Source organism: Pelodiscus sinensis, chromosome 6 (assembly GCF_049634645.1).
Source record: "Pelodiscus sinensis isolate JC-2024 chromosome 6, ASM4963464v1, whole genome shotgun sequence".
NCBI classification, from domain to species: domain Eukaryota; kingdom Metazoa; phylum Chordata; order Testudines; family Trionychidae; genus Pelodiscus; species Pelodiscus sinensis.
Window position 1 is genome coordinate 127182552 of NC_134716.1, and position 23645 is coordinate 127206196.

The window sequence follows — 23645 nt, forward strand, 5'->3', positions numbered from 1 at the left end:
CAAACGCCACAGAGCTTTTCTTCAGGTCTGGGAAAGGTAAACTCAGAAGAAGAGCTCCATGAAGCTCAAAAGTTTGCCTTCTACCAATAGCAGTTGGTCCAAAGATTCTCACCCACCTTGTCTGTGAAAGATCAAACTGCATTGAGCTCATTGGTATGCACATAGGATGTTTCTCAAGAAATCAAGGTGAGCTTTGACTGCTTGCTTGAATTCTATATAGGTGTGTGACTCTAGAGATGTAGATTTACGTCTCATTTTTTGACAAACTAAGGGTACGTCTAGACTACATGCCTCTGTCACCAGAGGCATGTAGATTAGGCTACCAGGCATAGGAAAATGAAGCGGCGATTTAAATAATCGCTGCTTCATTTAAATTTACATGGCTGCCACGCTGAGCCGACAAACAGCTGATCAGCTGTTTGTCTGCTCAGCGCGATAGTCTGGACGCGCGGGTGTCGACATCAAAGGCATTTGTCGACCACCCAGGTATGCCTCCTTGGATGAGGTATACCTGGGTGGTCGACAAATGCCTTTGATGTCGACACCCGCGTGTCCAGACTACAGCGCTGAGCCGACAAACAGCTGATCAGCTGTTTGTGAGCTCAGCGCGGCAGCCATGTAAATTTAAATGAAACGGTGATTATTTAAATCTCCGCTTCATTTTCCTATGCCTGGTAGCCTAATCTACATGCCTCTGGCGACAGAGACATGTAGTCTAGACGTACCCTTAGATTCTCATGAGAACTCTTAGCACTTGTCAGGACACTTTTATGCAATACAATGAATGTATTAGAAACCCCTCTGTTGGATGCAGCGTTACTGTAGTAGTGTTGGTCCCAGGCTATTAGAAAGACAGAGTGCGTCTTTTATTGGACTAACATCTGTTGGTGAGACAGACAAGCTTTCGAGCTTACCCAGAGCACTTCTTCGGGTCTCTGAGAACATTTTCCAGACTTGACAGAGCTCTGTGTAAGCTGGTGTCTCTCTCACCAACAGAAATTGGTCCAATAAAGATATTACCTCCCCCACCTTGTCATTTTCAAAATGCCTGCACAGATAAATGTTGGACAGCAACAGCAGTTTCTGAAAGCTAGTTCTGGTTGTAATGTTCCGGTTTCACATGAGAACTTTGGGTTTAGACAGACTCTTTAAAGGTGAAATAAGACAAACATTACTCAGACACTGCTCACGCTTCTTTTCCATCTAGCCAGTCTCTTAAATGGCTCAATGGCTCTCATTACCCCTTTGGTTTTCTAAGTAGGGACTTGTGACTTCCACCCCCATCATTTCTGAGTGGCTTGTAATGAAGGCCACCGCACAAACGGAAGTAGTGTAGTACCACTCTAACTTGTTCCAGAGGATGAGCTCTGGGTCTATTCTGACTGTGGTATAATTAAGACATAAGAACAAGGGTTGCTGTCCAGTTATTTTTTTCAGACTCTTAACTTTCACGGTTGAAACTGGTATGAATGGTCTCTGAAATGTACTGAAGAGGATCTTCTCTTTCCAAGTGGTGCCATTCACAAATACACTGGTTCTGTCTATGCTAAAGGTCAGACATGTGGCATGAGTGCAGGTTCCCATCAGACACATCCTTTCTTCATGGGAGCTGGGTCTTCTGCATGCTTAGAGCCCTGCAAATCTGTGGATATCCACTGTATGTCCATGAGTATCCGCATCGGCAGATGTAGATGCCGATATCCTATCCACAGCTCATTTTTGCGGATACAGATGTGGATGAGGAAGGATACAGATTTTGTGCCCACCCTGGGCTCTATACATGCCTTCCTCCTTTTCTTTTGTTGCCTTATGTTGTACTGAAAGCAAGGCATGGAATAACCTGTCTGTTTCTAATAACGTTGGCTTGGATCCATCAGACATGGCATTCAGACTTTGTCAAAATAACCATTTCTTATTGCAAGTGTCTCCAGACCGTCTGTCTCAAAAAGGAAGAGACATTTTAAGTTAGTCCCAGAGTTGCTTCATCTGGTGACCTACATCCTGGGAACTTCACTGCTCAGAACTTTAGATATGCCTAGGTAGTTTACTGCTTTGCAGTGAAATTCTACAAGCCTTCCACTTGGAAAATCCATAAAATGGCTTTATATCAGGCTTCAATGTCTCGGATATGCCCTGTTCCTGACATTCTGGAATATTTAATAGGAAATCAGGGTTCTCTTTTTCAATTGTTAAGGATTGTATAGTAGCTATCGCAGTTTAGCCTTCTTCTGTCGTCTCTCAGCCTTCAGCGATAGTACGCCTTAAAAGACTTTTGCATGCAAGTTTGTTGTGCTATTGAAGAGTGGGATGTGATCTGAGTCGTTACCACATTTAGTTACCATCCATTTGCGCCAGTTGTTGCATGTTCTCTTCACTCTACTTTTTCTTAACATTAGCTTCCCCGATGTGATTATATCTTTGAAATTCAGGTTTTTGTGACTTACTCCCATTCATAATTTTCATAAGTCTTCACCTCTTCAAGTTGATTTAACTGCGGTGAAATTCAGAAATCATTTCCTTTGTGGCCATCTTCCAAAAGCCACCTGTTATTCCTCTGAGGCTGAGGGGGCGGGGGAGGCTGCTTCGAAGCAGCCTCTGTCCAAGGGGAGCTTGGGCCCACAGGGGACTGAAGCTGCTTTATGGCTGCCTCTCCTCCCCTCTTCCCGCCCTCGCTAGAGGCAGCAGCGTGGGGGAGAGGGAGTAGGTGGCACTGCAGAGCCAGTGCTGGGGGGAACTGGCTTTTAAGCCAGCTCCCCCAGCACCAGCTCCTGCTTCCCTGATTGCTGCCTCTGTGTCAGAGGCAGCGGGGGGGAGGGGAAATGCGAGTAGTCAGTTAATTGTACAGTCGACTACTCATTGACATCCCTATTCTAATGTGTCAGTAGAATGTAATTGTACCTCCCCTCAGCCCTTGTTTTGTTAGGGTAAACAAGCCAAACACCATATATCTCCTCTCATAAAGTAGATTTTTCCATTCCCCAGATTATTCTGGGGAATAAACGGACACAAATCATATATCAGGAATGGTCATATACAAAAACCTGGAGGCGAACACTTCAGTCTCCCTGAACACACAGTTGCAGATTTAAAGGTAGCCATCCTGCAACAAAAAAACTTCAAGAACAGACTTCAAAGAGAAACTGCTGAACTACAGTTCATCTGCAAATTTGACACCATCAGTTTAGGATTAAACAAAGACTGTGAATGGCTAGCCAAATACAAAAGCAGTTTCTCTTCTCTTGGTGTTCGCACCTCCACATCAGGTGCTAGAAGTGGGCCTCATCCTCCCTGACTGAATTGACCTCGTTATCTCCAGCCTCACTCTTGACTGGAACTCTTTTCTCCCCTGGAATTTCCACTACACGCATCTGACGAAGTGGGTCTTTGCCCACGAAAGCTTATGTGCTCCAATAAATCTGTTAATCTATAAGGTGCCACGGGACTCCTCATCGCTTTTGCAGATTATTCTAGTGGCTCTTAGTTACATAAGAACATAAGAATGGTCATACTGGGTCAGACCAAAGGTCCATCTAGCCCAGTAGCCTGTCTGCCGACAGTGGCCAGTACCAGGTGCCCCAGAGGGGGTGGACTGAAGACAATGATCAAGTGATTTGTCTCGTGCCATCCGTCTCCAGCCTCTGACAAACAGAGGCCAGGGACACCCTTTATATCCCCTGGCTTATAGCCTTTTCTGGACCTAGCCTCCATGAAATTATCTAGCTTCTCTTTGAACTCTGTTATAGTCCTAGCCTTTACAGACTCCTCTGGCAAGGAGTTCCACAGGTTGACTATGCGCTGTGTGAAAAAGAAATTTCTTTTATTAGTTTTAAACAGTAGTTGCATCTGTTCCAGTTTGAATTCATCCTTTCTTAAATGTGGGGGACCTGATTAAACTTACGTAAGCCGGGGCTGAAATACTGCTTGCTATCAGCCAGCTAAAAGGAGAGAACTGCCCTGGGGGTGGGTGTGCTCACTCCAATTGTTTAGCTCTGCAAGATAATTAACTGTTAACTGTTGATATGTAAATACAGTTCATGCCAGGAGGAGGAAGGAATCCGAAGTGTGGCTATGTAAATCCAATTCAGACAGGGCTGATGGAGGATCAGTGCTGGAATGGAATGTGATGTATTGTAACTAATTTGAGGCTGTTGTGGGGGTCACAAATCATGCTACCCCTAAATGTAGGAACTGTAAAATATGACACCAGTGCTTGCAGGAGAGACACCATCACTGTAAGAGGTCTCAGAGGAACAAGTCTCCTCCCTGCCAGAGTTGAGTGAACTGAGTTGTGGGGAAAAGGGCTTGAGGGCTTGAGGCAGCCTGCTTCCTGCCTGCCAGGTGTGAGCTATAAGACTGGCTCAACCTGTCCCTTCCGCCTGATTTTAAGGACAAACCTAAAGCAGACTTCATGAGGCGTCTTTTTGCTAGTCCAGTGGAAGCTGCAATCTTTGGCCAGCCTAGGTGGTGGCTAAAGAGCTGAAATCACTGGTTTGGCTGGGAGCCATACCCATTGCAGCCAGTGGAGCAGCTGGCAGGAACGACCAGCAGGCGGCCGGTAGGAGTGGTGGCAGGTGACCAGCAGAGTGGCTGGCGGGAGCAGCCGGCGGGTAGCCGGTAGGAGCAGCACAAAGGTGGCATAGCCTCAGGCTCAAGGAGTAGAGTCATCAGGATCATGTGTCAGGGTCTGCACTGACTGGACAGAGCTGTAAGTGCGGCATTTGAGGTGCGGTACGGAGAAAGTTTGGGTAAGTGAACAGAACCTTTACCTTGTTGGACTGGGGAGCCTGAGAGGCAAAAGACATTGCTCAGTCCTTTTTGTGCTGGGACAGTTACTCATGGGGGAGGGGGCTACGAATTCTGTTTGTGGTATTTTCCCAAGATAATGCCATGTGACTTCTCTCTCTCTTTTATTAAATGTTTCTTTTCGACACTCAGATTCTGTGCTTGCGAGTGGGGGAGCATTGCCTCTCAGAGGCGCCCAGGGGTGTGTGAATTTCCCAGGCTACTGGGTGGGGGCTCGAGCCGGTTCTGTGAGAAATGGACCCCTAGATATTGAACCCGGCCCTGGTTGCTGCCGGGCCTACCCAGCAGAAGGGTTACACTTATATGTAGCAACAATCTTTTCTACTCCCATTGATCACAGGAAAATTTCCCTTAAATGGTCGGAGAACTGAGAACAACAGGAAACAAAGAGGACTGAGGTGGAGGTGGGGAGGGAACAAAGAAAAGGCCAACAACGAATAAAGAAAAGGAAATAGACATTTCAAGCAGGAAGAGTTTGCATCAGGCCACACAATGGAAAGGAAAAGCTAGGTAGGAAGGGACAAGGGAAGCAGTAGTTTTAGATGCAAGAGAAGTTGCACTTACAAAACAAGGCTGTCGAGTTAGAAACAAATAGGAAATAAAGCAACAGTAACTTGTCCGTTACATTTGTACTTAAATGTGTTAGGTGCTATGTGCGATAGATGGGTTATTAAATGTTTTCCCATGCAGGGAATAAAGGAGATGATTTAGTTCCTCTTTTATATAGAAATTAGAGTACATCCACCCTGAGCTCTGCAAGGGAAATACAATCCATACACATTGAACGACTGTCAGATAGCTCAGACTCATTCCCTCAGAGACTCTGGCCTTCCTCTAAGAAGAAACCTGAGCAAACACAGGCCTTTTAGCATAGACTCATAGAACCCTAGGATGGGAAGAGACCTCAGGAGCCATCGAGTCCAACCCTCTGCCCAAAGCAGGACCAACCCAACTCAATCATCCCAGCCAGGGCTCTCTCAAGCTGGGCCTTAAAAACCTCTAGGGATGGAGATTCCACCCCCTCCCTAGGGAACCCGTCCCAGCACTTCCCCACCCACCTAGGGAAATAGTTTTTCCTAATATCCAACCTGACCTCCCCCACTGCAACTTGAGCCCATTGCTCCTTGTTCTGCCACCTGCCCCCACTGAGAACAGCCTCTCTCCAGCCTCTTTGGAACCCCCCTGCAGGGAGTTGCAGGCTGCTCTCAAATAAGCTCTACTCCCTCAGCCTCGCCTCTCAAAGAACTGAAAACTGCAGGAGACAACCAGTGCTAAGGCGAAGGTGGGGGTGGGGAACAAAGAAAAGGCTTAAAACTAATAAAGAAAAGGAAATAGACATTTCAAGCGAGCAGAGTTAACATCAGACCATGCAATGGAGATTGCATCACCACCAACTCCAGGTTCTGGAGAACCAAAGGGGGAAGTGCCTCCAGAGCTGAGGACCCCTCCATAAGAAAGGCAGCTCCCCTTAAAATGTCTTTATGAGATCTAGCCCAGTGCTGTCCTGGTTCTCCGTTTATTTCTAGGGTGATTGCCACTGTACCGTGTAGATCAGTGAGTAAGGACTTTGTGAGCACATGCCTCCTTCCTTCCATCATGGTGTGACTCTGCCTTTCTCTAGATGACTTCATGAAGCAGAGCCGGGGTATGCTCCTTCTGTACACTTTGAAGAACCCCTCCTTCCCGGAATACATCTCCAGCAGCGAGAGTGGCATCATGTGCCTTGACATCCACAACGACCACCCCTATCTTCTTGCTGTGGGCTTCTACGATGGCAACGTAGCCATCTACAACCTGAAGAAGTTGCCCTTGCAGCCAAGCTACAAGAGCTCTGCCATGTCCGGGAAGCACACAGACCCCGTGTGGCAGGTGGGTGCCTCGGCGGGGAGTCGTTCTTTACCTCTTATTGACCGCAATCTTGAGTTAGGTTGAGTTCAGACAGCACAGTGGTGAGTCCGGGATGCAGGGTGAAATACTAGCTACTGATGGGTAACTTTCGGGCAGCCTAATCAATCCTACTGTAATATACTGAAGTCCCTAGGAATTGGATGAAATAATGAGCCAGAATAGGCCCTAGTTATATCACCACAACATTGATTAAATAGTTATTTTTCTTGCACTTTATTTGAGATTAGTGACCAACTTCTTTACTGGGAGTAGCCCATATCCTTTGTATATTACCAGTGTCACTCTGACTTCCTGCATGTACATTTATGTATCTCCCAAAGATAATGACAGAGGATCAGGGTCTAGCAGGCACCAGGAAGTGGGCGAGGCGTACAGAGTGATTAATCAAGTGTGTGACAGTTGTATTCTGGGAAGACCAGCCCAGTGACAGCCCCTGTGCAATTGAGTCTCGCTGAGGCCTTGTCCACACAACCAAGTTTTGTCATCAAAAGGCAGCTCTGGGCAACAAAACGGCGAGAGCATGCACGTTGCAATGTGACCTTTGTAGGGAAAAAGGCTCAGTTTCAGTGCCAAAAAACTTCCACCCATACAAAAGTGTTTTCTTTCCCCCTCCCTTGACATAGAGCCAGTGTGGACTCTGCTGTTTGTTTTGTTGAGAGAACTGGCTTCCTCCAGTACCCTACAATGCCTACCCTGATGGCTCTGCTCAGAGTTTTGTGATCTCCGCTGCCCTGCAGGCATGCGTGCCCCCTCCCCCCCCCCTTCAAAGCTCCGGGAAGTATGTGACAGTTGAGTGAGCTGCTCTGTTTGGGGGACAAACGAAAAGCAAAGCATTGGAATGCTCCTGTTCTGCCCTCCTAGGAACACAGCGGCAGGCAGGCTGCTGCTACAGGGGGAGGGCTGGAGAGACGGATGGTGCTGCTTTGCCATTCCTCATCATAGAGAGCTCACAGAGCTATTCATGGTGCTACTCCCAGTAGCTGAGGAAGCTGTGGGAGAACTCGGAGGGAATCCCACAAAGTGCAGGGATCAACTCGGCCTTCCCACAGCGCTGCACTGTGGGATACATGCACATAGTGCACTGCTTGCATGGTCAAGGATGGTGCCCCAATGCGAACATGATCTGTCAACAGAGGGAGCAAGCGTGAATGCCCTCTGGCCATTTTCGTTTTACTGACTTAGGGCATCAACATAAGGTTTTTGTTGACAAAACTTGGTAGTGTACACAAGGCCTGAGACTAGCAATATGAGCTATTGGGGATGAACAAGAAGGTTTTTGCGGCGGCAGTTATAACGACAAACACCGTGCCCTCTTCCTTGAGGCATTGTCTCATAACAACCCTCCACAGCAAAGGGTCTGCGCGAATGGTGATGTTTTCTTGGGGCCAAGGTGGGTTCAATTGAGCCTGTGCTAGCATCTGCTGCCTCTGAGTTTTCTGGCATGTACCAGACAGAACTTAACCCAAAGTAATGGTTCCACGTTGTCATGGCTTCCATTGAGTAAAGTCTAGGAAGTAAGGGATCCAATTGCAGGGTGTTCCCAGAGAGTGGGGGTTTCCCGTACAGCAAGAGAGACTTTGTGTATTATGTCAGTTAATGCTTCAGACAGGTTTGGAATTTTAAACTCACATAATACGTTCCTGTAGCAAATGTGTTTAGTGATTGTTGGACAGGTTTATGTGAGGCCCTTTGCCATTGATCCTTGGCACTACATCACACTGACAGAACGTTCCCCATCACTATCTCCTTCCAGCTGCTGTCGGAACTCCCTGGTTACAGAGACAGCAACTGAGCCAAAGTAAAATAATGCACCTCTCAGAATGATTGACAGGGTCTGAGGAAGACTGCCTAGCAAGGGCCGAGAGCGCAGATGGAGGAGAGCTAAAGGAAGCAAGCTGGCTCCCATGGTGGGCCCCGGAGCAATGGAGAAGAGGCTAGGAGAAAAGTACCTGGGCTTCCACTGCCTGCTTTGGTCAGAGGAATAACTGTGTTACAACATGAGTTTTGTAGTTTAAGACTAAGGCCTGGTCTACACTGGAGTGGAAAGTTGATCTAAGATATGCAACTTCAGCTACGTTAAATACATAGCTGGAGTTGATGTACCTTACATTGCCATTCACACAGCGGGAGGTAAACAGGAGCAAATGCTCCTCTCTGCTTCCCTTACTCCTTGTGAGGTGCAGGAGTACTGGTGTCTTCATTGTACTGCTAGGATGGGTACCACTTCTCTGGCCCATATCCCTCCAGTCCTTAGAGGCATTGCTCTTGGCAGAGACTGCAGAATTTGGCCCATGGATTTTGAAATAAGCATTAGAAAGGAAATGGAAATTGTTGCCAAAAATTTAAGATGCGTTGTTCCGAGCCTCTGGTCTGAGCTGACTGGCTTTCTTTTCGGAACAAAGCATGTATTTTAGCTAGAGGGAAAAAGTGAGAAGCGAACGGCTTTGGTGTAGAATAGGAAGTCTGACAGTTCTCTCATTTTTATCACTTTGTCTTCAGGGAATTAGTGTGATCACAGGAATCACAAGGATTGTCATAAAACAAAGCCAGTGTTAGCACAATACACTATTAAATACAAAAAGCTATGGCTGGAATTTTCTAGCTTAATAGCTTAAAATGGGAGAATACAGTCTTGCTTGCTTATCATCAGATCCCCGGTTTCTAGAGTGTACAGTAAAGGCTTCTTACGTATTCAGAAAGTCTCTTCCATGTGTTGCATTCTATTCCAACCTAAATGCAAAAGTTCTGGTTAATGGCCTTGCAGTGTTCAGGTTATACAGTCAGTCACAAAGGCCAAAACCACATTGGTACATGGATTTAACCCCATAAAGAGGAACTGAAAACACATACACCTATACACATACGGAATGTCTATGCAGTGCAGCTACATTCGTGTAGCTGGTGGAATATTAGCTCTTATAGTTTCCTACCCGTGATTTTAACTTTGTAATGCCCCTTTGCCATGTACATTGGACAAAGTGGATTGTTTATGCTACAGAGTAAATGGACACAAATCAGATACCACGCATGGTAACATACAAAAAATCAGTAGGAAAGCATTTTAATATCCTTGGACACAGTTGCCATCCTCAAGCAAAAAAACTTCACAAACAGGTTGCAGTGTGAAACTACTGAGCTGGAATTCATATGCAAATTTAACACCATCAGAATGGGTCTGAATAGAGTTTGGGAATGGCTTGCTCGTTACCATAAGTAATTTTCCACTTTAGGTATGCTCACCTTCTTATCTACATCCACCCAGATTGAATTAGCTCTGTTGTAACACTCCCATCTCTGTACTCCGACTAGCTGGCTCTTTTTCTTTCCCTTCATACATCTGAAGAAGTGAGTTGCAGCTCACGAGCGCTTATGCCATAATACAATTGTTAGTCTTTTAAGGTGCCACCAGACTCTTTGTTTTAACTTTGCAATGTTGCGGCAACTTCTGTCCTGAGACACAAGGGGTATGTCTACACTACAAAGTTAGTTCGAACTAACTTAGTTCGAATTAGTTAATTCGAACTAAGTTAGTTCGAACTAACGCATCTAGAACTAAAAACTAGTTCGAACTAGCGTTTTGCTAGTTCGAACTAGTAAGTCCACATTGAGTGGACTCTGAACAGGGCTTAAGGATGGCCGGAAGCAGTGCTGGCAGGGCATAAAAGGAGGACTTAGAGCATGGAGATGCTGTCTCAGGCTAGCCGAGGGCTGCGCTTAAAAGGTCCCGACCCCCACCCCGGACACACAGTTCTCAGGGGTGCCCCGCTTGCAAAGAAGTTCTGGCTTGGAGTGCCCTGAGTGCCCACACTGGGCACATCACACCACTCGGCCATCAGCCCGGCTGCACTTGCCGCAGGCTGCCATCTGGGGAGAGGGAGTAATTGGGGGGCTGCAGGAGAGCTTCCACCCTCAGAAGCCCACAGAGCCAGCCCAGTCCTCCCCATTGGGGGCTCGTACCCCATTCCTCCCTCACCTCCTTCCACTTACCCTTCCCTAGCCCCCCTTCTTATTGATGTACAAAATAAAGATAACGTTTCTTCCAACATTGACTCTGTCTTTATTGAAAAAAACTGGGGGAGACTGGGAAAAGGAGGTGGGAGAGGGGAAGAGAAAGGCTGGGAGAGGGGAGGGCAACTAACATGATCAGGGGTTGGGAACAGGTCCCAGATGAAGAAAGGCTACAGAGACTGGGACTGTTCAGCTTAGAAAAGAGGAGACGGAGGGGGGACAGGATAGAGGTCTCTAAAAGCAGGGGTTGGGTGGAGAGTGTGCATTCAGAAAAGTTCTTCCTGAGTTCCCATAAAGAAGGACTAGAGGACACCAAAGGAAAGGAATGGGTAGCAGGCTTGAAACTAGTAAGAGAAAGTTGTTGTTCTTGACAAAGCAAATAGTTAACCTGTGGAACTCCTTGCTGCAGGAGGCTGTGAAGGCTACAACTAGAACAGAGTTGAAAGGGAAGTGAGATCAAGTCATGGAGGTTGGGTCAATGGAGTCCTATTAGCCAGAGGGTAGGAGTGGTGTCCCTGCCCAAAGTTTGTGGAAGGCTGGAGAGGGATGGCACGAGACAAATGGCTTGGTCATTGTCTTCGGTCCATCCCCTCCAGGGTCCCTAGGGTTGGCCGCTGTCGGCAGACAGGCTACTGGGCTAGATGGACCTTTGGTCTGACCCAGTACGGCCATTGTAAGCTCAGGGCTCAGTGTCGGGGGTCTCAGTGGACCCCCTTGATTTTCATGCACACCTGGTCCTGGGTGGCCAGGCTGGCAGCTCTCCTGCCCTAGACGGCCACTTTCCTGTGCCTAGTGCGGAGATCGTGGACGAGGTCCACGATGTCCGCACTAGCCCAGGAAGGTGCCCGCCTCTTGCGGTCCAGGGCAAGCTCCCGGGAGCCGCCAGCCTGGTCCCGGCAAGAGGGGGTGGGCTGGGGGGCATCGGGTGGGTGGCTCTGTGCCGTGCCAGGTGCAGGGTCTGCTAGCTGGGTGCTGGCAGGCTTGCACCTGGCACGGGCACCGTAGCCAGCCCGTGCCCCTTTAAGGGGTCCGGGGCTGGGAGGGGGGCATAGAGTTTCCCTGGTGTTGGCCAGAGTGGCCACCAGGGAAACCTGGGGAGGGCTAGCCTCCCACTAGTTCGAACTAGGCGTTAGTCCTCGTAAAATGAGGTTTACCTAGTTCGAACTAAGCGCTCCGCTAGTTCGATTCAAATTCGAACTAGCGGAGCGCTAGTGTAGCACCTATTAAAGTTAGTTCGAACTAACGTCCGTTAGTTCGAACTAACTTTGTAGTGTAGACATACCCAAGGCAAATATTGCATATAGTCTGCTCGTTAAAAAGAGAAAGAAGAAGATTGTCTATCTTTGAGAATAGTAATTCATGTTAGTTAGACCTTGAGGTGAATGGTAGGATGAGGGAGGGAGAAAAACATTAATTACTCACCTTTACCAGTGTTAATTTGGGCCTCAACATAGTATGGAGGAGTGGGACTTGAGGGCTGACACCTAAAAAGAAAACACACTTTGGAGCAGGATTAGGAGGGAAAAAACTCAGTTCAGTGCAAATAATGATCCAAAAGGTCAGTACTTTGTATGTACCCAGCTCAGGGCTAGTACCAGGGGGCGACTCCTTGCCTGAGTTCGTAAAGGAGTATGCATGCCCCTGCACTCAAGCCAGTGGTTAAGTGCCACAATCTGATCCCTAAAGGCAAAATCTGTGTTGTAGGTTCAATAGGCTGATCTAACCCTGTCTGCAGATGCTCTCTGAGCAGCCTCCCCGGGGAGGGATACTGACCTTCTGTACTGTCCTAGCCGTTCGGTTAATTAATTGCCTGAAAAGGGTCAAATCCAGAAACAGTGGGGATCCAGGAAGTGTTGGCAGGGAGCCAGGAAAGCCGATGGAAGAGAGTGAGAGATTTGAATAGACAATCAGGTACTGCCTGAAGGTGGATCTCTGGGTTTATTTCCCTCTTGGTGTGCCACTTTGGGAAGGTTGGTTGCTCAAGGGCTACTCTGCTTGACCGCAAGTGCATGCACTGAGCTGCTTTCCTGCCCTCGCCTAGCCTAGCTATCGAGTTGCCCTGAAAGCTAGAAAAAATAAACCAAAATAAACTGTTCAGTTTGGACTCTCTGGCTTTGCAGGTTGCACCTTCTGTGTGCTCCCCTCCTCCCTTTCTTCCCCCAGCCAGGCATCAAAAGTATTAAAAGTCCCAAGACTTCCAAATAGCCAGAAGGGGGAGGGGGAGCAGAGTGTCCTTTTAAAATCCCGAGATCTGTGCTCATGGTTCAAAATTTTCCCACCACTACCACCATGTCAACGCTGTTCCCCACTCTGGCACTTTGGGTGCAGAAGGTGGAGGCTCACAAGAGACCTTAAAATATCCTACCATTAAAAGCTTTTGCTTAAACTCCCCAAGGTCACAGATTCCCTGACCTTGGATGGCACACTGCCTCCACCCAAATTCAAATACCCTTGAGAGTCCAAGAAGACTCTCTTGGGAATTTCTTCCTGTGGGGTAACCTGAAGCCCTTTACCCCTTCCTTAGTAGAGAGCTTGAAAACAAACTGTAATTTCTTCATAGCTGACCTTTGGTCTCAGGCACAGGCTCACAGAATGGCCTGCTTTCTAGAATGCAGGAATCAGAACAGAGTCTTAAAAAGGTGAGTTTGTTAACAAAACAAAGAAGATATATTTGGCAAAGCATACTTGGTAGCTAGGTGTTACAGAGCAACTGACATAAGGCAGATTCAAAATACAGAGAATTTCTTCCTTGGGATTCAGCTGAAGAGTTAGATAGCTATGTTCAGCACAGAGTTCTCAAACCAGTAAATAAAAAAGCAACCTCATCTAACATTCCCTGTTTTAGTTACATCTCTGTTGTTCCAAAGGTTAGGTTATTTTCTGAGACACGCCTATTGCTGGACAACAGAGTTACTCACACAAAAGAACTAAAGCAGGCAGAGCCTGTTTTTCAATTCAGATCTCTCACTCTCTTTCCATTGGCTCTTCTGGCTCCCTATCATCACTTCCTGGATACCCACTATTTCTGGATTGAACCTTTTACAGGCAATTTCATTAACTGGAAGGCTGGGATGTGTAGAGAAGGGCAGTATCCCTCTGATCCATCACATCCCACCAAGAAGATGTTCTCTTTGGCAAGGATTCTCACTCCTACTCAAGTTTCAGACTTCGGCCATTTTTGCTTTGGCCCTGGCTTTTTTTAAAAAGATGTTGGCTTGAATATTTTGTCATGAGTAGAAAGTGTGTGTTTTGTCACTCTCCCATCCCTGCCAATCTCTCATACAAACCAGTTTGGTTACAATTTGTAGGAGACAATGCTACCTGCTTCTTGTTTACATTGTCCTCTGGAATGCTGGCTAAAGCATAAAGGGGGACATCAATCTTTAATGCTTCTGGCATGTAAATACCTTGCGATGCTGGCTACAACAGTGCCATGAAAAGGCCTGTTCTCACTTTCAGGTGATGTAAATAAGAAGCAGGCAACCGTATCTCCTACAAATGTAAACAAACTTGTTTGTCTTAGAGATTGGCTGAATAAAATGTAGGACTAAGTGGACTTGAAGGCGCTAAAGTTTTACATTGTTTTGTTTTTGAGGGCAGTTATTTTTGTACATAATTCTATATTTAAGTTTTGCTATATTTAAAAATGTAGAAAACATCCAAAATACTTAAATAAATGGTATTATATTATTGTTAGATATCATGATTAATCATGCAAATTATTTTTTTTAATAGTGCAATTAAACACTTCTAGGCTCTAAAGTTTACACTTTGGTTTTGAGTGCAGTTATGTAATATAAGTTTAGATTTTTTTAAAAAAGAGATTGCACTCTTAATAAAGAGATTTTACTACAGTACTTGTATGATGTGATTTGAAAAATATTATTTTGTTTGTAATATTTACAGAGCAAATATTTGTAACAAAATAATAATATAAAGAGATCAGTGTACATAGATTTGAAAATGTAAAAAACCCTACAAAATATTTAATACATTTCAATTGGCATTCTATTGTTTAACAGTGCAATTAATCACATTTTTTAAAATTGCAATTAATTTCTTGAGTGACTCTCATGAGCTAAGTGCAATTAATTGGCAGCCTTAGTTTAAACTAGATACTAATACTTAGGAGGGAAAGGACAAGGCAAACTTGAACTCCTTGATGTCTTAACCACATGAAATCTGCAAAAATGGGCAGTGTATCTAGGGAAATGGCCTAACCTTGACTTGTAGGAGCTTGTGCAATAGTCTCTCCATAGGAATTGTGGAAGCCCCATTCTCTAGGGCTCTGAAATAAACCACATCTGAGATGACTATAGAGAAGTTCAGCTCTTCAGTGGTATTTAGATGCCAGCTCTCTTTGAAATCAACAAGCAGCAGGTGCTTAAGCCCCTTTGAGGTAGGCACTTTGGCCCAAAACAAAGACCTTGAGACCTAAAGGGATTTTGCATCTCTAATTTCTATGTTGTGTCTAGGCTCATGCTTGATTCTATAGTGAATCTAGTGTCTTACCAAGCCATTTCCAGACCTGCTTAAAAAGATGCTCACTCTTATTTCACTGATGCCAATGAATTGGTTCAGTTACAAAATACGATGACAATCAGCATGTGCCATTGTTCTCCTTTCCTTTCCCCCTGCCTCCCACAGAGCACAGCTGCACAATAACAGCCTTCTTTGATGCAGACTGTATTCGCTGTGCTTAGGAGTAGGATAACCCGCTTCGTCAATAACCCGCTGCCGCATCAAGTAACTGTTACCTTTCCGATGACCGGCAATTTCCTTCTAAATCTGTCACATTAAATCCCACAGTCAGATTAATGGCCTCTGTGGCTGGTTTCTATTTGAGACAGGAACTGAAGCAACTGCGGTTTGCTCCTTTTAGGCTAATGCAGACTTTGGTGGGAAAAAAGAAGGAAAGATAAGAAGGCTGGGAAAGCTAACCCCAAAAGCTAAGTTAGTGGGTTTGCAAAGAGGCCCAGACCTTAGCAGTAGTATGGAGAGAAGCCCATCAGAGATCTGACATCAGTAAAGCTGTCAGGTGCAGGTAAAACACACAGGACTTTCTGGGTGCTCTTTAAAGCTGGCAGAAGTAGGTGGCTATAAACTGGTGGGATGACAGGGCCGAGCCAGCAGGCGGCCAGGACTCTTTAGCCAGAGGGAATCAACATAAATCAGAATAAGATAAGCAAAAAGAACAGATTAGGCTCGGAGGGTTAGCCGTGTTAGTCTGTTTATGTTTGAAAAGCAGCGTCAGACCAGCCCCTGAGAAAGTTCATTCTCCCACATGGAGGGGCTTTGTTTCAGAGAGTTCCACTGGACCAGAGGAGTGAAGTTATTGATCATTCCAGAACGTTGGTCTACCTTTTAAATATCCTGGGCCTAGGACATGGAACATTCTGAATATAAGGACAGAGAGTAATAACCTGACTTGTTATTCTATGGGAAGCTTGTGTCGGGAGCACATGACAGGTTTGATATGTTCACAGCTGTGACACTTAGCTTTATTTTTTTATGGAAATATATTTTTATTATGAATATGCTTAATTTGAATATGCTTTATGCAAAACAGATCAAGTAACCTATCATTCAAGAGCCTATAACCCCTGGCATATGTGTATTCTATTTGTGCACATGTATCATTCTTGCATGTGAAATTAGAAATATGAAGTTTAAATCTAATCTAGAATTTCTAGTGAGAGCCATTAGTGATACTTAGGGGCTTAATGGCCCAGTGCTCAAGACAACAATCTGTGAATGGTTTTGTTTTTCCTGTAAGCCCAAACTGTGGTTGGTCCTACCAAGACACATGATCATGCCGGAATCCATCTTGAATCTGGTATTTTTCCATTGGGTTGGGGAGAGTTAAAGTATTCCCACCCTGGGGAAATCTTATTTAAGGGAAGGAAAGCAATAAATGATCATCATCAGATGACTTTTTAAAATTGCATTCCCATTCCAAGAGAATACTCAAGAAGCTTTTAGATGCAGGCCAAAGAGAAGATCAGCTCTGACTTGAAGGAATTTATCAGGAATAAGCAGGGGGCTGAGGAATATATTTGTAACAGTCTCTCTTATTATATTAGGCTTACTTGGCGTGTTTTGTTGATTTTAGCATAGTAACTTACTTTGCTCTGTCTGTTTTCACTTACAATTACTTAAATCCTACTTTTTATGCTTAAGAAACACTTTTCAGAGGGGTACCCATATTTGTCTGTATCTGCAAAAACAAGGAGTCCTGTGACATCTTAGAGACTAACAGATTTATTGGATCATAAGCTTTTGTGGGTAAAAACGATTTATTTGGGCATATGCTTTCATGGCTGTGCATCTGACAAAGTGGTTTTTGCCCCTGAAGGCTTATGCCCAAATAAATGTTAGCCTTTGAGGTACCAACTTATCATTTAAAAAAAAAATACTTTTGTTTATTATCAAGGCCAATGTAAATAATTGTTACCTGGTTGGGGGAAGAGGGGAAGCCAGAGCTGTGCATATCTATTGTTCTTTGATAAAGAGAGTAAACGTCTATATGAGCTTTCTCTGTGTAAAATGTTATGCAGAGTAAGATGGGTTTATTTTGAGTGCTGTGCTCTCGGGTGCTGACAAGTCCTTCTAACTGAACCCTGCCAGAGCTGAGCTGGTTCAGTGTCTGTGTTACTCTGTTGGGGAGCAGTAACCCCAACTCTGTGCCTTTGCTGGGGGAGACACAGCTTCTGGCCCAGCAGGGCAGAGTGGCAGGGCATCTCAGAGGGCAGGGATGTGGTCTCCGTGGTATGATCAGCACACCGGATGACAGCCCCAATGGGATCTCTGTGATCGAATCCGTCACAACGAGGGATGTTAGGAAGCAAGTAAATAGCTAATTGTGTAGTCGATAGACTTTCTATCAACTACTCGATTAGTCAATAAGGGCGGAAGCCTCCGGGAGCTACCCCTGCTGTGGCTCTGCAGTTTAAATGTAGTAGGAGTCGGGCTGCCTGCCCACGCAACTCTTATTACATTTACACTGCAGAGCTGCAGCGGGGTTAGCTCCTGAACCCAGCACGAGCCGGGACTAAGCCAGGCTTGCTCAGTCCTGGCTCACACCGGGTCCAGCAGCTACTGTCTGTGGGGAGCAGAAACCCCCTGCAGAAAGGGGCTGCTGCCAGAGCAGCCTGTGTTTGCGGAGCAGCCCTGTGTTTGTGGCCAGCCCACAGCCAGTGGGATGCGGAGCAGCCTCTGCCTGGGCCTGGGTCTGGGCCTGGGCCTGCCACGGGCAGAGGCTGTTTCATGGCCGTCTCCTCCGTCCCCCTCCCCCTCCCCCGCTGCCTCTGATAGAGGCAGCAAAGGTGGGGGAATGTGAGTAGCTGAGTAGCCGACTACTTGACTACTCACATACATCCCTAGTCACAGCAGGAGCCTGACTTGCTGAGGAGAAGTAGCTGGAGTTTGCTAAGCATGGAAGGCTTCATGCCCAGGTGTCGCTTTGTTGTAGCCCAGCAGGCAAGGAGTATGAGGTCATTCTTCACCAAGCTGGGCTGAAGTCTCCTAGCCAACCCAAGATGACAGCAAACACTGCCCATGAATAGACAGAGCCTCTAGAGAAAATCTTTGCAGCAATTTCATTTCAAAATGTTCTCTTACGGCACTTTTGGGACCCTTTTCATTGTAAGGTTAAATGCAGGAAAGTGCCAGTATTTTTCTCCTAAATGTCTTTGAAGTTAATGAACAGAATCTCTGATCTTTCAGCTCCGATGTTGTATTTCATCAAGGCAGTGTGAGGCCATAGCTCCTAGAGATTTAGTTTCTGTACTTGGTACAGTAGCTTATTTTTAAACCACACCTTGGATACAAAGTCTGTCAGTCTGAATTCTCTTGCAAAGTGCCAAAACTCTCCCTGGAACATCATGTAACATTTATCTGAAAAAGGAGTTTTGCTTGGATGGTTTTTCCCCCCTCTGCACTAGCATACAAATGCTGGGCTTTCTGTCCTCCTTCTGGGCTGGCTGCTGCTAGATCAATTGATTTGTGTTTTGTGCTCTGTTATCTCCCTCTCCATTCTGTTACTTAAGAACTAAAGTACAGAAAATTATCAGATTGTGCCTTTTTCAGGCTTGGCTTTCATTTTTAAGGTCCATGTTCTAGATGTGTGCTTTTCCTCTTCACTTAGTAGTTGGAGTTACCTTATTTCTCAAGACTCACATTTTCAAAGCCCCTCCAGGGATTGAGATGCTGAGAAATCTCAGCCTAACAGTTTAAGTTGATGGGGAAGGGGCAACTTATTCATCTATTAAATATTTGGGAGAGTTGGTTTGTCTTTCTGTCTGTCTGTCTGTCTGTTCAAGATCTCCTAACCGGTAAGAACTAGGACCTCCAAATTTGACATAACTTATCATAACTTAAAGCAAGGTCAGGGTTTGGTTGTGCCAGGACAATGGGACGTGTCTGGAATGGGATTGCTTCTCCTAAAACCATACAGAAAAGAGACAAAGTCACCAGGCACATGAATGGTGCTAGGTGGGGTATAACCCCCTGCCTGGTGCTCCCATCCCCCCAGATGCCTATGGGGTGGGGGAGGACTGAAGCTTCCCCTCCCAGACACATACAGGGATTTTGCTGGGTGTTCCCCGTCATCAGGGAGCGAGGGGAAAGTGCACAGTTGAGTTAGGACCCAAAACAATGCTGAGGAAATGTGCCAGTTTGATTAAAAGGAAGGATATTTGCAATCCTGAATTTAGGACTGCTTCTAGCTAAAATGTAGGAAGTGCATGCAGAGAGTCAGATTCTAGGAGCTGGAATAGTGATTCTCCTGAGCCAGGCCGGTAGTTAGACGAGGTGACTCTTAATAGCACCAACCAGGGTGTAAAAAGGTTTGATTGCTTCTCTGAGAGAGGGAAGTTGAGGCAGGGACAGAAGAATTCTGAGGGGAATAAAGCTAAGTGCAAGTTTTTGCAGGAACTGTGTCAAGTTGGAACTTTACCCAGACAGCATGTGTGTGAATTAAAAACAAGGTCATGTCTATACTTGCCTGTTGTAGTGCAAAAAGTCAAGTCTCTGGGCAAAAACCACGGTGGTGTCCTCACTGGGAATCCACGGCAGAGTTTCAGCGCCAACATTAAACCACCCCAGCAAGAGGCTTTTTGCTTTTTGCACCGATGCTTTTGCACTGATGTGCCGGTGAAGACCCTGGATTGCTTTTACCCGTCTGATTGCCCTGTGGAGCTGTCCCACAATGCAGAGCGGGAGGGGCCACCCTTTGAAACTCAGTGGCCCTGCCTGCAGGTATGAACCGCCCCCCCCATTTAGCTTCACTGTAGGACACACAACAGATCGTTATGCTCCTGCTGCCTCCCACAATGCAAACAGAGGCAGGCAGACAGGAGGTGCTGTGCTGAGTCAGGGAGGTCGGTGGGGGATCAGGTCAGGTCTCCCCACTCTTGCCTCAAGACTGGTTGCTTCTGGCATCTGTCTCTCTCTCTCTCCCACACTCTCATACACCCCTGCCACAGTAATGATTAGCTCTGAGTCCCGAAGCAGTGCATCATGGGATAGCTACCCCAGTGCACTCTTCTCCTCAGCAAAGCAAGTGCTGCCTATGGACACATGCTCTGACGCCTGCAGAAACCAGTGTGAGCTCAAACCAGCGCTTTTCTTACTGCGCTTTTCTAGCACTGACAAAACTGTCAGCGCCAAAACTCCTAAGTGCTAACCCCTAAGCTGGGCGTGTGCCCTGCTTTCTAGACACAGGAAGAGAACAGGGGGAGCCACGCTGGCTGGAGGGGGGCGGCCATGGTGGGGGCTTTCTGTCAAACACATTACAGCCCCCACCTCTGATTTCCGTAGCACCAGCCAGCCCCAGGATGTGGTGCAAGCCTTCCTGCTCTACACCCTTTGCAGTCCCTACGCACACGGGGTGCAACTTCATCTTTGGCCTGTCCAACGGAGCAGTGTCGGAATGGGGAGTGTGAACCGGGAATTGCAAGTGGGCAGATACATAAGAGCAGTGCTGGCCTCTGTCCCACAGCCTGTCAGCTGCCTATAATGTCTAGGGTGCCCCAACCACTGATGAGGACAAAGAAGTGAGACTCCAGTTTCTGGTGTCCTTGCAGTTCCTGCTCTGTGGCTACTAATAAACCCAAGGCAGTGCAATAGTCAGTGCTGTGTGCTAGCAGGGGATACACAAATAGGCTCCTAGTAATATACCGTGTGTTATGCTTGAAAGAATTGTACAGGATCTTTTTAGGGGGATAAGGCAAAACGCCACATTTATTGACAATGTAACATTATTTTGTTATATGCATGTTCACACATACCCACCCACCCACCCAAACCCTGTCTTGCTTTTGCTTCAAGTTACCAGTCTGTTGCTCACACTAACTCACTGGCCAGGCAAGCTAAGTGCAAGGAGAGAAGCGGGGGCGTCTCTTGGTCCAGACTGATGCCCCGATCTTGATTAGATGAGACCCGGAGATTCATGCAAGACGCTCCATCTTTTACAGGACTTTTCTCCCATTCAGGTCTATACATTTTGCTGTGTCAGTCCTTAATCAATCCCTGACCCCATCAGTTCTGTTTTAGCATCTGTTTATCTGGTGTCCTCTGGCATTGGTATGTTGGTGTCTCCTTCCTAGTGTTTATCTGAAAGAGGTGCTTGCTCTTAACTCCAAGGCTGTCTATATGACTTGCGCTGATTTGTCTTGTATTGGGCCCAGTTGATGTTACCTTGGCACCCCTGAGTCTTCTGGCTTCTTTGACCATCTTGACGAAGGCTTCAGGTTTTTATCTTACCAAACAGTCACATTCCACACTTATTCATGCCCCCTCCCCAGGAACTACGTAGTTGTCCCGTGGAACAGGGATACACTTGCCTATACAAAAGACATCTATCTATTTTCAAGACAAAGCTTCCTTTAGTACAAACTTTTAATCATGCATCATCATTTCTTTATAACACAATGTGTGTTCTAACTACTCCTACGAGCAACAGTGCACGCAAGATCCTTCCGACTCTCTCTGCTTTGGCCTCAGATGCAGACACAAGCAGTTTGCCTGATGCATCTTTATTTAGGGCCTAGAAGCCTATTCCTGCCCAATAACCAAAGAGAAGCGTCCGGCAGAGTTGTAGTTGCTTAAGATTTATTCTCACACTACCCATTGTAAAACTCTGTTGTGTACATGTGCACTCACAAACCAGAGCATCCAAGAAAACAACCAGAGAGTGGAGTCTGCCGTATCTTGCTCTGTGGATAACTGTGCCGCTGTTTCCCTTAGATAAATCCAAGTTTCACAGGCGTAAGGACTGCCAGGGCTCTGAGCTTTCAGTTTGCAGAGGGGTGAACATCACTCTCTCAAGAACACCTTGGAGCCACCTCCCGCGTGTCCGTCTCGGTGTCACTGGCCGGAAGCTGTGTTCTCGGGCAGAGAGGGCACACTGGAGCATTGCTGCCATGGGATGCCAGGTTGTTGGGTGTTGCTTATTACTAAGCGCTATGCAGAGGCCATGGCAGCTGAGGTGGCAGCATCGGCGATTCACCTTCCCGGCTTCCTCAGTAACCTCCCTGAAGTCCAAAGAGATCGCTGGTGAGCCTGCGACACTGAGTAGCAGATACTAGCTCCCCAGCTGCTCCATGGCCCATGTACAAAGATTTCTTCTCCTGGAAGGGTGGGTGGGAGGGAAAGCATTCGGCATTTCCCATTCTCTGGACTGGCTGAGGCTGGGGTCAGCTGGCAGCTGGGGTCAGCCATCTGGGGCTGGATAGGCTGGCCGGTGCAGCTGGGGCTGGAGTCAGCTAGCTGGGGCTGTTCAGGTCAGCCTGGACCTGGGGTAGGCTGGAAGGCTCGCCTAGGGCTTCTCAGGCCAGCCCGGGGCCATGCTCCCGCACCAGACCCTGAGTGAGGACCACTACACTGGTTTTAATGGAATTTCTCCTGTGAAGGAGCGAGGCGGCTAAGGCCTTGTGACTCTGGATGACGCAGTCAACGAAGAAGACACCGGTGCCCCCGCTGAGGGGGAAGGTTCGTTGAAGGAGTGTTCTCCTCAGGCTAACTGAGCCAGTGGCATTTCCTCTACGCTGGGTCCTCAAAATAACCCACTGGAGCAATCTCAGTGACCCGCCACGGCGAAGATGGCATAGCCGAGTTCTCTTGAGAAGCAAACAGTCGGGAGGCTTGTAGCAGAACATTCTTTGCTGCCTGAGGTGACTGAAGCCAGAGGCGGCATAGACGTGTCCATGCTAGGGGCTGCCATCTATCACTAGCTGAGCTCGAGAAAGGACAAAACACTGGCTGCTTATGTGCAAGGATAAAGCACTCCACTCCCAGCCCCCAAAGAGAGCTGCTGACAGATCTCCCCTCTCTGGAAGCCAGCGGTCCCTCTTCAGTCTCAGCCCCTGCTCCATGCCATGGTGCTGGTACCTCAGGCTATCAAAGCATGCTGAAAATCTCTCCCGCCTGGCTCCCTGCTTTGCTCCCAGCCTCCTTTTGAGCGTCATTCGTCCTAGCGCCTGGCCTTACAGCTGACTAGACTATAAATCCTCCAAACCAAAGAAATTGAAAGGGAAGGGCTGAAGCCACGGCCTTGCTGTGTCCTCCAAATTGTGTACAGACTGCGCTGCCCTGAGCCGGCAGAGGGTTCTGATTTCACCCTGCCGAATTCCATGGAGTCATCCAGTTTTGCCCTCCACCGCTGCGCCTTAGGGCTGCCAGGCATCCGGTCGAAAGGGGACCTGTGCAGCGTCCAGTCAGTACTGCTGACTGGGCACCAAAAATCCGGTTACCATAGTAACCGGCCTGCACCGCTGGGGGGGCGGGAAGAGCCGCTGCTCCTGGAAGAGGCCAGCTGATGGAGAAAAGCTTAATCTGAGGAACTGGCTCCCAGCTCCGGCAGTGATATAGAGACCAGTGCCACCCGGGGCATGGATCCTGCCAGAACTCAGCGTTTGAAAAGCGGG

At 47.1% G+C, this 23645-nt stretch overlaps 1 protein-coding gene across 1 annotated transcript in view; it reads left to right on the top strand.

Annotated features, from left to right (window-relative positions):
- DNAI1 (dynein axonemal intermediate chain 1) overlaps positions 1-23645 on the top strand; it is a 208956-nt gene that overhangs the window by 78401 nt on the left and 106910 nt on the right. The window contains exon 13 of the mRNA XM_075932798.1: positions 6425-6672. Coding sequence (XP_075788913.1) covers positions 6425-6672 — 248 coding nt within the window. The remainder of the gene's footprint in view (positions 1-6424; positions 6673-23645) is intronic.